General features: G+C 48.9%; 1 protein-coding gene across 3 annotated transcripts in view; it reads left to right on the forward strand.

The window, feature by feature from the left end:
• The window catches only part of PLEKHH1 (pleckstrin homology, MyTH4 and FERM domain containing H1), a 50572-nt gene that overhangs the window by 13879 nt on the left and 19279 nt on the right, over positions 1–17414 (forward strand). For all 3 annotated transcript variants that reach the window (XM_036843019.1, XM_036843020.1, XM_036843021.1), the window contains exons 3-8: positions 5584–5646; positions 6580–6729; positions 10685–10768; positions 14151–14232; positions 14364–15085; positions 17175–17253. In XM_036843019.1, coding sequence (XP_036698914.1) covers positions 5584–5646; positions 6580–6729; positions 10685–10768; positions 14151–14232; positions 14364–15085; positions 17175–17253 — 1180 coding nt within the window. The remainder of the gene's footprint in view (positions 1–5583; positions 5647–6579; positions 6730–10684; positions 10769–14150; positions 14233–14363; positions 15086–17174; positions 17254–17414) is intronic.

Consider the following 17414-nt stretch of genomic DNA (forward strand, 5'->3'; position numbering starts at 1 on the left):
TTTTTTTTGAGTGTATAAATGGTTCAGTTCAGTCCCTTAAACAAAGGAACAATGACTATTGCTCCTCCCCGCTCTGACCACAGATTATACAGAGGCGGTGATTCAGTTTATACACCAGCTTCACAACGTGCTGATAGAACACAAGGCCCGGAAAAACATATCCTTAAATACCTCAGAATTTGTGAAAAGGCCGGGTACTATAAAAGGAGAATACTAGGGCTGTCATGACTAGTTGGAAATAAAATCTGCATAAAGTCATCACAGAATCAGCCTTAGCAGACCTCCTTGCTGACGGATCTGATTTGCTTTGGGAGTAGACGCCTTCTAGAACTTTTATTCACTGTGTATGAGTGCGTACGTGCGTGCGTGTAGAGAAATTTTTTTATTCTCCTAACCCCCATTTTTAATAAGTCCCTCTATAGTATTTCTCAGGAACCATAGTCTTGCTAGAGCTTTGTACTCCTGTAAAGCCATTCGAGAAGAGTCCTGTGCCGATGGGGGCTCTGCCCTGGGATGCTTGCTTTGTGTTCGGCGGCCAATCTAGTGTTTTTCAGAGTGTGGTCTGTAGACCACCTGCATCAGGATCACCTGGGATTTTCTTTTCAAGCACATTCCTGGGTCCATGCCTCAGACCTGCTAACTAAAAACCTCTATAGTCAAGGGCCAGGAATCTGTAACAAGCTCCATGTGGATCCTTATGCCCCTGAGGGTGTGAAATCTACTGCCACGAACTCTTGCCCTGGCCATGTCCCTGGGCCCATTCACCTGTCCTTCTAGTGGACGCCTTGAGCCCTTTGAGCCTCAGAGGGGGTTCTGGGTCGGGAGGTGGGGAGCAGTGGACCCACAGACAAGACTTGGAGTCCTTTCTTTCCTGCCTCTTCTGCACTCAGACAGCAGGGCGGCCCCCCAGTTTTGTCTTGGGAATGAGCATATGATTTCAATTAAACAAAAGATTTGATACTAAAAAAAAAAAAGTTGAGAATCATTGTCTTTGATTACAACAGAGTTAGAACCATTTAACAGCTATAACTGGGGGTTGCAGTCTCAAAGGCTTGCAGGTAACTAAACTTACATGAGTGAGGATTCGGGGCAGTGTGCTACAGCTTGAGGAGGAAGCCAGGTATTGCCATGAGAAAAGGTAATCCTAGCGTGTCCAGATCTCGAGTTTTCAGGAGAAGCTGGAAATCAGGGATTGCATGTGGAATCTGGGTTTTTACAGGACGTGAGATTTGGATGTGAGGGGCACGGTGGCTAAGAGTATAATAGACTCCGGAGCCAGTCCTCCTGAGTTTGAATCCTGGCTCCGCCTCCTAGCTGTGTGACGGTTAGGCAAGTTACCTAACCCCTCTGCATCAGTTTCCTTATCTGTACAACAGGGATAATAATAGGACCTGCCTTCTAGGATTGGGATGAAGATTAAATGAGTTGATACACGTAAAGTGCTTTAACCAGTGCTGGACACATAGCAAGTGGCCTTGTTTAGTTATATCTGTGTCGGCTAAATGCCCACAACACTGTAGTTCTTACGTGATGCTCTGTAGGCTAATAGTTGGCAACCTCTGACTTAAAGCCATTCTTTCTGTGGATGGATCATAAGTAGGGTGGCCGGGTAATTTATTGTCTAAACCGGGACACTTTGGAGAGAGAAAAGAAGGCTCTATTACTAATTATTCTGGATGACAGGTGACCACTGGACTATCCCAGGCAAGCTGACCCTGGTCCTAAGTGCCATCTTTGTATATGAAAATCCAACAAGTGACTTATAGCTGCGAACTGCTCAGTAAGGGCCAAGTTGTGCACGTGAGCTTGGCATGAGGCATCTCCTGTGATCTTCACAGCAGTCCTAGGAGGTGGATACTAGGAGGTGATGAGGAAACTGAGGCAAAGAGAGGTTAAGAATGTATCTAAAGCCACACTGTGGTGGAGCCAGTCGGGCTCCAGAGCCTTAGGCTTACCTGTACCATTCTCTCCAGCCGGTGCAAAGCAGTGGTAAGAATGTTGAACCCTTTTCAGAGGGATAGCTGAGACCCAGCCTGGCGTGGCTCTGGGCTCAGACCACCACTCAGCACGCAGGTCTGTGCTGGGAGTGCAAGAGGGTGTCTGCTGCCTTTGGGGCCAGTATTTCACAGCGTCACCGAGTGTAACAAGGAGCTGTGGACATGGTGATTAAATACCAGGTTGGTGCCCAGTGCATTTCATCAGGTCGCTGCAGCCTGTTCTAGGGTGGCTTATGAGTCTTGGGTTAAGTCGCACTGGTGAAAGTAGATCCTGCCTAAAAGTCAGCTGCCCAAACCTGACACCGCCTTGGCTGGTGTGTCAGCCAGACCCACAAACTAAAAGGATAGCTGAGGACACGGTCCTAGGGAACCCTCTGAAAGGAGAAACAGAACCCAAATAAGGGGGGCCCGCGAGTAGCTCAGTTTTTCAGAGGTCCAGGTGTGGCCCTCTAAGTGAGCATAAGGAATGATCCGCCATCATGAGAAGTGTTGATGCTGGGGTTAAAAGAAGAGTTTGAAAACTCCAAACATGATATTCCGGCATAGACACCCCTGAGAGTGTTCCAGTGGCAATGAAGAAAATGTGTTTTCATAAAAACAGAGGGAAACATGATGTTAAAGATACTCTCTTCAAACAAGGATGGCAGGATGTTGGTAATTGTTGGAGCACAGTGATGGATACATAGATGGTCATTGTACTCTTCTCTTTTAAAAAACTTCCAGATGTTCCAAATAGTTTTAATGTTCAGAAATTCACTTTAGAGAAAAGAGAATACTCCAGCATAAAGGTGAATACAGAACGCTTTGAGTCTCGAGTGTCCTTGCCCGGAAGATAAGAATGGCTGGAGGGTCGGCAGCAGGGAGGACCAGGTGTCTGTTGGGCCAAGACTGGGAGGAGACCCTAGGCTCCGAGGGGCGCCTTCCTTTCCATCTGCTTCGGTGATAGCATACCTTAAAATATGTCTAATATTAAAATCTTGGGGAGGTAAAATACTCACCATGCTGTCAATGACAGAGTGATTTCTGCCTCTGACCAGTGTTATTGACCACTCTTGACCCAAATGGAAATGCCCAAGTGGGAGGTAGGACTCAAATACATTCTATTCATCCCTCTACCTTGGTTTCTCCACCTGTAAAGTCACAAATATGAATGATCGTTTTCTATGGAAATCATATGTGTTCTGAGCTACAGAGCAGATGTCAGATCTAAATGAAGGTTATTCTCTAACAAGGACCTACTGTATAGCACAGGGAACTCTGCGCAATGTCATGTGGCAGCCTGGATGGGAGGGGAGTTTGGGGGAGAACGGATACATGTGTATGTACGGCTGAGTTGCTTTGCTGTGCACCTGCAACTATCACAACATTGTTAATCGGCTCTACCCCAATATAAAATTAAAAGTTAAAAATAAGTAAATTAATGAAGGTTAATCTAGGAAACTTGTCAAGAATCCAAAGCCTTCCCATTCAGTATTTCATTGTATTCTTAAAAATTAAATGCTCCCAGTAATTGTATTAGTTAGGGGTGTTCCTGATGAGGGCAGAAACACCAGCTCTGGCCAGCTTAAGCAAACAGGGAATTTATTAGGAGGAGCCTGGGACGTCTCAGAGAACTGAAGAACCTACCTAATAATCATGACTTGGTAAAGTTTGTGCACGTTCTCTGGTGCAGCCCCTTGGCTCTCATCTCTGGCCTCTTAATCCCACATTTCAGATTCCTGGGGAGAGAGAACCTGATTCGCTCCTGGGGGGAGAGAGTCGGGTCTGGTGCCGAGGGGGGAAGGGTTATACAGTACTAACCTGGTCATGGGTTATGTGTCAACCACTCCCCCCAGCCCCGCCACCAAGTAGAATTTTTTTTTGTGCTAAGCAGCCACCCCTATAACCATAATATTGGTTTATTCTATGCTGTTACCTCCCCCATAGCTACAAAGGGCCAAGGACTGTGTGATCTTGGAAGGGCCATCTGGCTGCAATTGATGCCTGAGTCTGGCCAGAACCAACCCACACTCTCAGGCTTGAGTCAAGAGGTTCCATCATGATTATTAAACACAGGAGAGGAAGGAAAGAAGAGATGCAAACATCCTCGGCCTGAGCACAGGAATGCCTGTCAAAGATGGTCCTGTCTATTGGGAGCCCAGGGGGCATTTTTGTCACATGGGTTGTAAATCTTGAGTTTTATTTGGGATCCTCAGTCCTTTCAAAGGGACTGTGTACTGAAAACATCTGTCTCTCCCCAACCCCAAGGAGGAAAAAAACGGATGAGGGCAGGTGGCCCTGAGAACAGAGTTTCCCCAGGTTCTCAAACCTGAACTGCTCCCGGGCAACCCTCCTTTCACTGTCCAGCACCAGACTGGAGGGCTCCGTCTCTTCCATCTTTTAATCAAGGAGGGAAAGCAGCATTTCAGCTGAGCAGATGAGACGTTGGGAAAGAGAAAAAATTAATTGCTCAGTTCACTGGTAAATATCAAGCCAGGGTCCAGGCCAAAGGGAGAGGTTGAGTAGCCAGAGAAAAGGCCAAATCTGCAGAGATAAGGTGGGCGAGAGCTGGAGTGGAGCTTGGGAAGCAAGGCCTGTCCAGCCTCACGGAGGACAAGGCTGGGAGGTTATGCCTCTAGTGTATTTTTCCTGCATACCTGTTGCCCTGGAGCAAGGTAGGGCGGGGAAGGAAGCAGTTGCCTGACTAGGCTGTGGCCCATGGCGTTTGGTAGGAGAATGGAATGTATGACTGTGCTCTGCTTCCGCAGGACTTTTGTGTGATGGTGTAAGGTTTTGGCAGTGCACTCTGAGCCCTGACCAGGGGGAGGGTAGGAGCTGAAATCCAGCTCACGCTCCACTCAACAGGCTGTGAGCTCACGAAGCTGCAGAGATGCCGTGTGGGCCGTGGGCTGGTGAGCTGCTCCTTAGGCTTCACCTTAGATCTGGTCCCTGATAAGGCACCGGGTATAAGGACATTGGTCCCTTTTCTTGGGCCAGTTGACATAAGATTCCAGACTGGTAGCTAGATAGAATTTTTTTTAAATGTGCTTAAGATTAAAGAAATCAAATAAGGTGATACCTGTGAATGCCATTTGCAGTCAGAGGCATCCTTGAAAGAAGGGGAGGAAGTATTTGTCCCCAGCCAGGGAGCCATTCTGGGGTAGGAAGGAATATCCGACATGATGGGGGCTCACATGGGAGCACGTTCCGTGCCAGGCACGTGGCAGGGCACTGCCTGCAGCCCAGTGCTGAGAGGAGAGAGGTCTGGGAGAAGAGCCTGAAAACCAGAGTGAGGGTGAGGATGCCTCAGGAAGAATGATGGTGCCCCCCTTCCCCGGGTGCCCTACACAGGGAGAGAGACCTAGGCTTTTCCTCGCTCAGCAGAGAGGACAGCAGCTCTAGGCTCTTCACCTGCCCAGGAAATTCAGGATAAGGGAGCCGAGGGCTGCCATGGCAATCTTTACCCTGACATCCTTGAGCCACTTGAGATGGGCAGTTTAAGCCCGGCCTGTGTGTAGCATCTGCACAATTCACATGCATTGCCTTGATGCCATGTTCGCAGTAGGGACACTGCACCTAGATCTCCCCTTCCTCTCTGGTTGAGCAGATGCAGGAGCTGGAGCAGAGGCTGCTGGAGGCAGAGCAGAGAGCGGAGGACGCGGAGACCCAGGTAACCGGGGAGGGGATGGCAGGAGCGTGCAGCGGAAATGACCACTGGCCTTTCCTGACCCTTTCCGTGGACACACATGGACACGTCACACCGATAAGCCTCTTACAGGGACGAGGAAAACCAGCAGTCATGTGTTAGACCTTCTGAACAAATGAAGGTGCCTGGGGCTTTCTGTGGGCATGAGGGAATCTTTGGGTAAGGGTCAGTGCAGCGAGCAGGTGAGTGGCTTAGTCCAAATAGGCTAGGTTATGCTGAGTAACCAATGAAGTCGGACATGTCTGCAGTTTATCACATTTAGTTCTCACTCATGGTACCTCTCCATTGAGGGTTAGCCAGGGATTCTGCTTCGCACAGTGATTCAGGGATCCAAGGTAATGGAGCTCCCCATCTTCCAGTGGAACCAGCTAGAACATGCAGCCTCCTTGGTTGCCATGGCAGGGAAAGAGAGCTGGGTCCTTGTGCGCCAGCTCTTAAATACTTCAGCCCAGAAATGACTGAGTCATTCCACTCAGGCCCATTGGCTGCAGTGAATTCCATGGCCATCTAACTCCAAGAGGGCTGGAAAGTATCGGGAAGTTCATGGACATTCAGTGAGCAGCATATGTCTCTGCCACAGTGAAGCTGGAACATTTCCTCTCCAGGGCTGTTTGTCCTGCCCAGCTTGTCCTTACTGGGGCCCCCAGAGTTAGGTGGCCCTACACCCTGCTATTCCTTCCTTGTCAATTCCTTCTTTTGCCCAGATGAGGCTTAATAAGTGGTCATTGAATTAATTGGCCCCAACTGCCCTGGGTATGGGCTCTGCCTGAGAGTCACAGGTTGGGGCATCAGGAAGCATCCCATCCCATCCCATCCCATCCCATCCCCTCCTATCCCATGTTGGAGGCCATTTCACACACCGTACCCCAACCCTATGAGACAATTGGTACTTTTCAGGTGGGTGTGATGGAAGAGAAGGTGAAATTGTCCAATCTGAAGAATGTGGACTCAGCAGGCAGCCTGCACCGGAAGTACCAAGAATTGCTGAATGCCATGCAGGGCAAAGACGAGCTCATCGGCCGGCTGGAGGCCCAGTTGGAGAAGCAGGTAAGTGCCAGTGCCCCCCTGCACCACCTGCACCAGCTGCCCACGGCTCCTTGAGCAGAGCCCCTCTGCTTGGGCCGCCAGTGGTGGGGACTGTCTCCCTCACGAGACTGTTCTTTCTCACGGAGATGTATTGGAAGGTGTGTGAAGAGCCAGGCAGGGGATATGGTGGGAAAGGGACCTTGGAGGCTGACTCATCTGGGTTGAATCCCCCCTTTAGCACCAGTGAGCAAATTACTTAAGTCGCTGATTCTCATTTTACGCATCTGTAAAATAGGGGTTGTAGTACGTCATAGGGCTGTCGGCAGAATGAACTCAGGGAATCTGGGTACAGTATCAGACCTGAGGTTGGTGTTTGGTAAGGAGAGCTTTTCCTTTTCCACCCTGGTCTTGTGCCCTGCCAACCTGTGGGACACGTAGTAGCAGAGCAGCACAGAGCTGGACCGTCAGCCTTGGTCAACTGCTCGGCCAGAGTTTCTCAATGAACCTGAGTAGACAGAGACCAAAGTTGCCACCTCTTCTGCCCAGTATTCCAGCCACAGTCAGCATCTTTGTTCTGGAGAGGACATCTGGAACACCCCCCTGCCAGTCCCCTAGGCCCAGCTTCCCCTTCACAATCCCATTAACTTCATCCTAATTCTGTCCCTTCCCTCTGCCATTGGTCTTACCTACCCAGCTTTTCCCTGGTGCCAGAGCTCCATTGTTTCCAACAGAAAACCTCACAGCATGGCCAGACAACTTGCAATTTTCCACATGTGTACTTTCCCTGGAGGTCCCAGCTAATCCTGCTGGTGCCTTCCCACTATCATGGGCACATTCGTAATCATTCATCAACAGTCACTGAACATTTCCTTTGTGGGACGTGCGTCCCACAATGTGTGTGGCGCCATGTGTTCCTGAAAAATCATGGGAAAATATCAATAGAATGTTGATACATGGAATCTCTCATCAATTTCCTATTGATTTTATTTTGTTTTATTTTTAATTTATTTATTTTATTTATTTTTATTTTTGGCTGCATTGGGTCTTCGTTGCTGCACGTGGGCTTCCTCTAGTTGCAGCGAGCAGGGGCTACCCTTCGTTGTGGTGCGTGGGCTTCTCATTGCGGTGGCTTCTCTTGTTGCAGAGCACAGGCTCTAGGCGTGCGGGCTCAGTAGGTGTGGCTCGAGGGCTCTAGAGCGTAGGCTCAGCAGTTGTGGCACATGGGCTTAGTTGCTCCGTGGCACGTGGGATCTTCCTGGACCAGGGCTCGAACCCATGTCTCCCGCATTGGCTGGCGGATTCTTAACCACTGTGCCACCAGGGAAGCCCTCCCATTGATTTTAGATACCTATCTTCTCTGTTGAGTGGTTCATAGTTAGAAGTGGCAGCACCTGGGAATTGGTGGGCAAAATGATTCCTGCTAAAGCTTACTTAGGTCAGGATAAAAAATCATTTTACAGTAATAATAGGTCCAGATCAGAAGAGAGAGAATGCTGTTTTGCAAGTCAGTAGACCTGGTTTTAGCCCCAGCCGTGGCACAAACTGACAAAGGCAAGTCATTTCACCCTCTGGGCCTCAGTTTCCACAGCCACATAAATATCAGGGTATCAAACTAGGTCAGGGGTCGGCAGACGTTTTCTGCGAAGGGCCAGGTAGTAAATATTTTTGGCTTTGCAGGCCACGTGGTCTCTGTTGCAGCTACCCAACTCTGCTGCTGTAGCCTGGAAGTGGCCCTAGACAATACAGAAATGAATGGGCAGGGCTGTTCAGGGAGGGACCAGGTGGAAGGCTGGATTTGGCCTGTGGCCCGTCTGCAAACCCCTAGATAACCTTACCGGTTCGCCAGCTCTCAAATACTGAGTCAGACATTTCCATATGCCCATCTCATTTCCACAGACTCCCTTGTTTGGAGCTTATGTCCATCATCTTACAACTTTGAGGCAGTTTTTCCCTAGAAGTATAACCAAAGTCGTTACTGCTGGTCTCTAAACAACTGAGAGTACACCAGTTGTCTCCACGCTTTTTATTTATTTATTTTAAAAAAATAAATTTATTTATTTATTTATTTATTTATGGCTGCCTTGGGTCTTCGTTGCTGTGGGCAGGCTTTCTCTAGTTGCGGCGAGCGGGGGCTACTCTTTGTTGCAGTGCACAGGCTTCTCATTGTGGTGGCCTCTCCTGTTGCAGAGCACAGGCTCTTGGCGCACAGGCTTCAGTAGTTGTGGCATGTGGGCTCAGTAGTTGTGGCATGCGGGCTCAGTAGTTGTGGCTCGCGGGCTCTAGAGCACAGGCTCAGTAGTTGCGGTGCACGGGCTTAGTTGCTCCACGGCATGTGGGATCTTCCCGGACCAGGGCTGGAGCCCATGTCCCCTGCAATGGCAGGCGGATTCTTAATCACTATGCCACCAGGGAAGTCCCTCCATGCTGTTTAGAGCAGGGAACTAGTACTCGTTCTAGAACTTGTTGGTTACCTGTGCCTCAGGCACTGTGCGGTGTACTTTCTGTCCCTTCATCCTCAAGATGGTCCAGAAGGGAGATGTATCTTCGCCCATTTTAGAGATGACATCACCAGAGGCTGATGTGGCCTTCCCAGTGCCCCACAGCAAATAAGCCTCAGAGGCAGAGCCAAATCCCCAAAGCCTGTATTTTGTTCTCTCCTAGGCTGCTATTCTTTAGATACAGACCTCGCTTTTGAGTGATTTTACAGTGGTCGCTCGGTATCCACAGGGGATTGGTTCCAGGACACCCTGCAGACACCAAGATCCGTGGATGCTCAGGTCCATTATATAAAAGGGCATAGTACAGTCAGCCCTCCATATCCGCAGGATTAGGTCCGTGGTTGGTGGAATCTGTAGATGCCGAACCCACCAATAGGGAGGGCTGACTGTGCTTCACCCTGTTATATCAATATGATGAACTTGAGCATCCGCAGATCTTGGTATCTGCTGGGCGTCCTGAAACCAATACCCCTGTAGATACCGAGGGATCACTGTATACTGTTGATTATTTTGAGGGAATTGTACTCATGTGCTAATTTACCTTTATTTTTTATTTGTTAACTGTAAAGGTAATACATGCTTATAGTAAAAAATACAAAAAGACCAAAAGGGTATAAAATGACATTTTTCCTCCGTCCCCATCCTTCATTTTTCTTCCTCACCGCTAACCGCTGTTCATTGTGACCGTTTCCTGTGTATCAGGGCACAGTGCTCCGTTTCATTTTGTTTATTTAGCCCTTATTTGTGGGCTCTTAGGTTATGTCCGGTTTTGAGTTTTTTGTTTTTGTTGCTTTATCAAATAATAATGCAATTAACGATTCCTAAGCAGTGGGATTGTTAGATCAGTGGTATGGACATTTAAAATGTTGAAACTATTATCAAGTTTTTCCCCAAAAAGGCTTTGTCAATTTGTATGAGGTGGGCTGTTTTCTAACACCCTTGACAATTTAGGGTTATATCAGACTTTTACATTGTGTTAGTCTGGTAGAGGAAAATGATGTGTCACTTTTATTTGCATTTTTAAAATAATAATAAAGATTGCACAGCTTTTCATGGGTTTCTCTCCCTTTATTTGCTGTTGATTTGCTATTTATATCTTTTGCATATATTTATTGGTTTGTTCATTTCAAATTATCCCTTTTGTATGTAAGTCATTTGTGTTGCAAATCATCCCCCAATTGGTCTTTTCATTTTGTTTAAGGGCTTCTTTTTTTTTTTTTTTTGGTCATATAGTAATTTATAGAGATGATATAGATTTATTAGTCTTTTCTTTCATGACTATTTGGGATTTGTATTATGCTTAGGAAGGCCTTTCCCACTTTAAGAATATCTTCTAAGAATTCATAAATGAATGTATTTTTTCCTATCGGCCGACCTCCATCCAGTCCGTTAATATTTCTTCTCAGGGCCTCCCACCTCCAATTTTTCACTAAAACGGTGACCATCATGACGAACTAAAGGCCCTCTCTATCTTGCAGAAGAAGATGAGAGCTGAGGAAACAAAAATCGTTCAAGAAAAAGCTGCAAAGATCAAGGAATGGGTGACACTGAAGTTAGCAGAGGTGAGTGAGAGCTTATCTTGGGAAGCCTGCGAGGGACCTGCATGGGGTTGCTCCTGTCACCCTGTGTTTTTCTGCCTCTATCTGTTTATGGGGCCTTGCCTGCTTTTCATTTTGTTAACCATTTGTCTCTCGTTCAGCTTAAACACTGACACACTTCACTTCACTTTTCCCTTCCTGTTGTCAGAGTTGGGTTTCCCTAGAGCTCCTGGTTTGCTCTGTGTCTGGGGAGAAGGAATGAGTCTCACTTCTGAGGAGTCCCATCAGTTTCCTTCTGAGAAGCACACACAGTCCTTACCATCCACCCTCTGTCCTCTCCATTCTTTTTAACTTTTTTTTTTTTTGGTGGTCAAATATATGTAGAATATACCATTTGAGCTGTTTTTGAAGTGTACAATGCAGTGGCATTAAGTACATTCACAGTGTTGTGTACCCATCACCACTACCTCCAAAACTTTTCCCACCCCAAACAAACTCCATACCCATTGAACACTAACTCCGCATTGTCTCTCCCCCGAGTCCCTGGTAACCTCTATTCTACTTTCCACCTCTGTCCATCCGTTTTCATAGCTCATCACTTGCTACAGCTTTATTTAGGAAACTCAGGACTAGAAGCTACAGCACTGCTAGCAAAAAACCAAAAAACAACCTCTTTCTAAACAGAAGGAAGGGGAATTGAAGTTTGGAGAAGGGTGAACACTCACTCCTGACACAAGTGACTCACACCTGCAGGGGGTAGCGGCTCATTTTGCCTCCTGTCCTTTCTGTGGACACACATCTCAGGTCACCTGCTAGAGTACAAGTCCTTGTAGAGGGACAGAGCTGATGCCTATAACCTGCGTCTTCCACAGCCCTGATCTCTTGCTAAAAGGAGCTCAATGGAAGTATGTTGGCTTTCCAATTAGAATGGGTACTAGACAGCCTATTAACAGGACCTGGCATATTGGCTGGAGACAATGGAAGAACAGTTATTTTTTGCTCCTAGGTGAATAAGAGGTCAAAGTTACTTTTATCAAAGGTTGAAACAAGAAAAAAAGTATGTTTTGTCAGGGAAGATAATGAGGAATTAGGGCCTGTGGATTATGACATAGTGAAGTGTTACGGTGAGAATAAAACATCAAACAATGAAAAATCTGGGTCCTAGAGCTTAGGATACAAATCATTAGAATAATTGGAAAAGAAGAATGTAATTAACCAATATTTGTTAAACGCTTGCAATGCATCAAGTTCTAAGGCAGGCATTTTAAACATAGATACTGATTTACTCTCAATGACAACTTTGTGGAATGATTACTGCCATCTTCAATTTATCATAGTAAACTGAGACAAAAAAAAAAAATACAAGCAAGTTGCTACTGTGATAAAAGTAATTTTTGTAGGTTGTATATTGTTCCCGACTCCTTTCCAGTAGAAGGATAATATATACCTGCCCCTTGCCATAAGATTTGCTATGCCTCCCTGAGGAAGGAATATGCTTCTGCAGATCATGGACATTATGCTTGTTTATATGACTTGCTCTAGACATATATGTAAGCTATATTCAATTAGAAACTTCAAGAACAATCACATGGGGACTTCCCTGATGGTGCTGTAGTTAAGACTCCACCTGCCAATGCAGGGGACATGGGTTTGAGCCCTAGTCCGGGAAGATCCCACATGCCACAGAGCAACTAAGCCCATGTGCCACAACTACTGAGCTCACGCGCCTAGAGCCCGTGCTCCGCAACGAGAGAAGCCACCACGATGAGAAGCCTATGCACCGCAACGAAGAGTAGCTCTCGCTCACTGCAACTAGAGAAAGCCTGTGCACAGCAACGAAGACCCAACACAGCCAAAAAAGGAAAAAGAAGTTTAAAAAAAAGAAAAGAACAATCACATGAATTTATTATTGTCCTTTTCCTTTTTCCAGGAGATAGGGTTTTCTCCTTCATCCTGGATCCAGTATAAATAAAGCATGTGAAACTGAGTAGAATACATATGATATAAAATGTAAGCAAGGAAATAAAATTTTTGTGTTATAAACAACAACAAAAAAAAGTGTGTTGGCTTTCATTTCAAAGAAAATGCAGCCACCCTGAGGCTGGATTTCATGGATAGTATGTTGAGCAGAAGAAGTCAGACACAGAAGTATCTCTTGAATAATTCCATTTATGTAAAGTTCTAATGGGCACAACTACACTAATGTGTGTAGGGTGCATACTTAGATGGTAAAACACAGAAAGCAAGGAAATGAATATCATAGACTCAGAAGAGTTGTCGCCTTAGTGGGGAGGGCGGATCATGTGATTGGGGAAGGACAAGTCCGGGATGTCTGGAGTGTTGGCAAATTCCTCTTTCTTAACCTGGGTGGTGGTCACATGAGTATTCATTTCAGAATCCTTTGTTAAGTTGTTCATTGGTGTAGAATGCAGTTTTTTATGTGTTATATTTCACCATTTTTTTAAAAGGTTAAAAATACCTAGAAAAGAGGGACTTCCCTGGTGGCGCAGTGGTTAAGAACCCCCCTTCCAATGCAGGGGACACGGGTTCGAGCCCTGATCCGGGAAGATCGCACGTGCCGCAGAGCAACTAATGCTGTGGGCCACAACTACTGAGCCTGCACTCTAGAGCTCGTGAGCCACAACTACTGAGCCCGCATGCCACAACTACTGAAGCCTGCGTGTCTAGAGCCCGTGCTCCACAACAAGAGAAGCCACTGCAATGAGAAGCCCATGCACCGCAACAAAGAGTAGCCCCTGCTTGCCACAGCTAGAGAAAGCCCGTGTGCAGCAACAAAGACCCAACGTAGCCAAAAATAAATAAATAAAATTTATTAAAAAAAAAAACCAGGGCTTCCCTGGTGGTGCAGTGGTTGAGAATCTGCCTGCCAATGCAGGGGACACGGGTTCGAGCCCTGGTCTGGGAAGATCCCACATGCCGCGGAGCGACTAAGCCCGTGTGCCACAATTACTGAGCCTGCACATCTGGAGCCTGTGCTCCGCAACAAGAGAGGCTGCGATAGTGAGAGGCCCGCGCACGGCGATGAAGAGTGGCCCCCACTTGCCGCAACTAGAGAAAGCCCTCGGACAGAAACGAAGACCCAACACAGCCATAAATAAATAAATAATTTTAAAAAATTACATTCCTGAAAAAAAAAAACAAAAAACCAAAAACCTAGAAAAGAAAGCACAGGGGCTGCCAAATGGAATTCTTTCCCATCTACAACCAGGTAGCACAGAGAGAAGGAGGAGGTCAGGGCTCCCAGGAGAGTTGGCAGTGGATTGGGGGGCACCACGGGTTCTTTTGTGTAGATTGGATGTTTAAGAAGGATTTTAATCTTATTTTGAATTATATATCTGAATGTGTAGGCTGAGTATTCTCAATCTTCATTTTTCTCTTTGTCTAGCTTGAGATGGAGAATCAGCACCTGAAAAGCTGTAATCAGCACCTGGTGGAGCAGGTGGGAGCCCTTCAACGTGCACTAGAAGGTAAGCGGGCCAGCACGTGGGGGAGTGGGGTGTGTGTGTGGGGTGTGTGTGTGTGTGTGTGTGTGTGTGTTTGTGTGTGTGTGGCTGAATTGAGGGAGCTCTTAACATGCCTATTTTTGTCCCAACCACAGCTCTTCAGATGGCACCTTCGGGGAAGCTGCTGGTGGCCCCCCAGGGAACCACAGAGCAGGATTCTGTCCCTGCAGGACCAGGAGCCCAGCCAGTGGGGCAGGACGGTGGTCCTCAGGCCCAGGGTGCCCTGAAGGCAGCTATGCCTGTACCTTCTCCAGCTGCTCTGCAGAGCAAGGACTCTGTTCCTAAAGCAGGAAGCCCCTTGGAGGATTCTAGTTCCAGCAGGGTCCACCCTGGAGAAATATCAGGGGCCAAGACCCTTCCACTTCATCTGGGAGGACAGGGCTCTCCTGGCCAGCTGTGCCTGAAGCCTTGCGCCCCCAGGCATGGTTTGGCTTCCTGGGGTGAAGGCCTGGTCACTGCTCAAGGAGGGACGCTCCCTAGGACGAAGACCTCTGCCAGGGAGGGTGGCCCCGGCTGCAGCCTGACCCTGCCGAAGGTGCGGGCTCCCAGCACCCACCGGGACAGCATCCAGCTGGCCAAGCGGCACCACAGCCAGCCCCAGGCGGGCCCTGCGCACTTCAACCACGTGGTGAGCATTGAGATTGGGACACTCTCAGCCCTCCCCTCCTCCAGCCTTCCCAAGGTGAAGGCTGGACCTGAGCTCCGGGAGGAACCGGAGAAGATGGAGATGGAGGAGCAACCCCCAGCGGGGAAGATGGAGGAAGTGGATTTGGGGAACAAACCACCTACACCCCCCCTGCACCGGTTTCCATCCTGGGTAAGAGGCCCCCTGGGGACAGGACAGAGGGGCTGGGCTGATGGTGCGAACGCTGTTGGGCACAGCCGTGTGCTGAGCATGGGACGAGGCTGTCACCCTCACCCCCTCTGGGAGGTGGGTACCCCCGGGCCTGTCCAGACTACTCCGCCCACAAGGGGTGGAGCCAGGATTTCCGATTGGACGGCGGCCGGCTGTTTCCTGAGCAGGCGCTCACCGCGGGCCACAGCCAAGCTGGGTGCTTGGTGCCCGTTTTCTCGTGTAGTCTTCCTGACTCTCTGTGGAGGTGCAGTGTGGTGGCTAAGAGCACGGGTCCCAGGATCAAACCAGGAGGTCCCAAGATCAAACTATGTGAGCGGGGGCAAGCTACTAAACCTCTGCGCCTCAATTTCCCTCTCTGTAAAATGGGGATAATAGTACCTGCTTTATAGGGTTGCCCTGAGGATTAAGTGTGTTAATACGTATTTGGTGAGTAGTTGCAGCAGTGGTTCGCAATAAGTGGAGAGGCTGCTGGAAACGGCAAGGGCCAGGCCAGGGTGGAACACCATCAGAGCCATCCCTCCTCTTGTTCCTCGTTGTCTTGTAAATCCAGATGCTCTGAAATCCTAAAGCAGAGGCAGGCAGTGAGGGAGCATTCGGCAAGGGGTGTGGCAAGAGGGCTCAGGTCCTTCTGGTCCCCGAGACAGGATCGCTCTTGTTACCTTAGGGAACCACAGTGGCCCGAGAACCCAACCTCTCTTCTTAGGTGGGACCAGCTGGGCAGTAGCCATGTGGGGAAGATCGAGACTGAGAATTGGGAGAAGGACATTTCTCAATCTGAGGGAGTCAGATGGACTTAACTTGCTGATTTAGAGTTCCTTTGTCTGTTGATCCTCGAAACAACCGTGTGAGTTAGGCATTAAATAAGCTTTTGTAAAACACTCCTACATTTGTTTAACGTAAACCCCTCAAGCTTCACACGTTCATTCTCTCTTTGAAGTTAGAGGCCTGTCCGTGGTTGAATTCCACTACCACTACTGGCAGGAATAATCGTTTTTATGGCTAATTTTACCACATGCACCCAATTTATCTGCCCTACATCAGCACGGAATTCCCTGCCCCAGCCCAGTGCCTGCCCCTCCCCCCCAAAATTCCTCCTTGCTGCCTCCCATCTCTTCCCTTCCCTTGCCTCCAGTCACCTCCGGCTCTCATCCCAGCCCTCGCCAGCCCCTCCCTCTCTCCCCCAGGTGCCCCAGCACTGCTGCTCCCCTCTGGGTGACCCGGATAGCATCCACCTTCCTTCCTGCCCCAGCCTAGCCCAGCTGCCTCCTCGAGCTGGGCAGGCCTTCCCCGGTCCTTGTGACGCACGTGTCACCTGAAGGGGCCTTTGTTTTCCCTTTACCTTGAGTGAAAAAGAGATATGGAGGAGGGTAGGTGGGGCCTCTGGGTTGTTTGGGAGTGATCCAAACCTAAGAAAAGCTGCCCAGGCCTGTGGGCCTGCTTCAGACCCAGGGGACCCCGAGGGGCGAGGGAAGAGTTGAGGGTGGGAGTTCCCATCGATGTGTCTTCTACGTCGGGGTTCAGGGGTCTGGGTGAACCAGGACTTTGAGCCTGAAGCCTAACCATGATGTGACATCGTTACTGTAGGAAAAAAATGTGTCCCAGTTTCCAAACAACTGGCTTCCAAACAAAAGGGCACGCACATCCTTGCCATGCAGCTCTGACGTCCTCATTACCAACCCCCCAACTTCAAGGGCTGTAAGATGGGTAAGATTCAGAGAAAACAGGTCCCAGTTCCCTCTCCTCCTGAACTTCCTTGCCCCAAGGGAAGGGTGGCAGCAAGAGAGGGAATAAATACCGCCTGCAGGGCACTGACTATGCTCTAGGTGTTAGATGTTTACGTTAATAATTTCATTTGATTGTCACAACAGCCTGAAAGGTGAGTATTATTACCCCCATCTTAGGTCCAGAAATGATGTTAACTTGTCCCAGATCCCCCCGCCGGTCACTGGCTAAGCGTGGATGTGGACCCAGGTCTGCCCGCCTCCAAAGCCAGAGGCCGGGGTGGGCACGGGGGTGGTGGGCCCTGACCCCTTGTGACCTCCCGTTCCAGGAGAGCCGGATCTACGCTGTGGCCGCATCAGGTGTGCGGCTGTCTGAAGTGTCTGCTAGAAGTAACGCCGCCTGCTGCGGTAAGTCCCAAGTGAGCTGCCGGTGGCGGGCGGGGTGGGCGTGCGGGGAGGAGAGGACTGGCCCAGGGCCAGGTCGCCTGCAGCCCATCCCCTCCCACAGCAGGTGGGGTTCAGGTGAAAGCACGTGGCCCCGGCTCCCTCGGAGAGAGAAGGAAGCTGCA

The sequence above is a fragment of the Balaenoptera musculus genome, chromosome 2 (assembly GCF_009873245.2).
Source record: "Balaenoptera musculus isolate JJ_BM4_2016_0621 chromosome 2, mBalMus1.pri.v3, whole genome shotgun sequence".
Classification (NCBI taxonomy): Eukaryota; Metazoa; Chordata; class Mammalia; order Artiodactyla; family Balaenopteridae; genus Balaenoptera; species Balaenoptera musculus.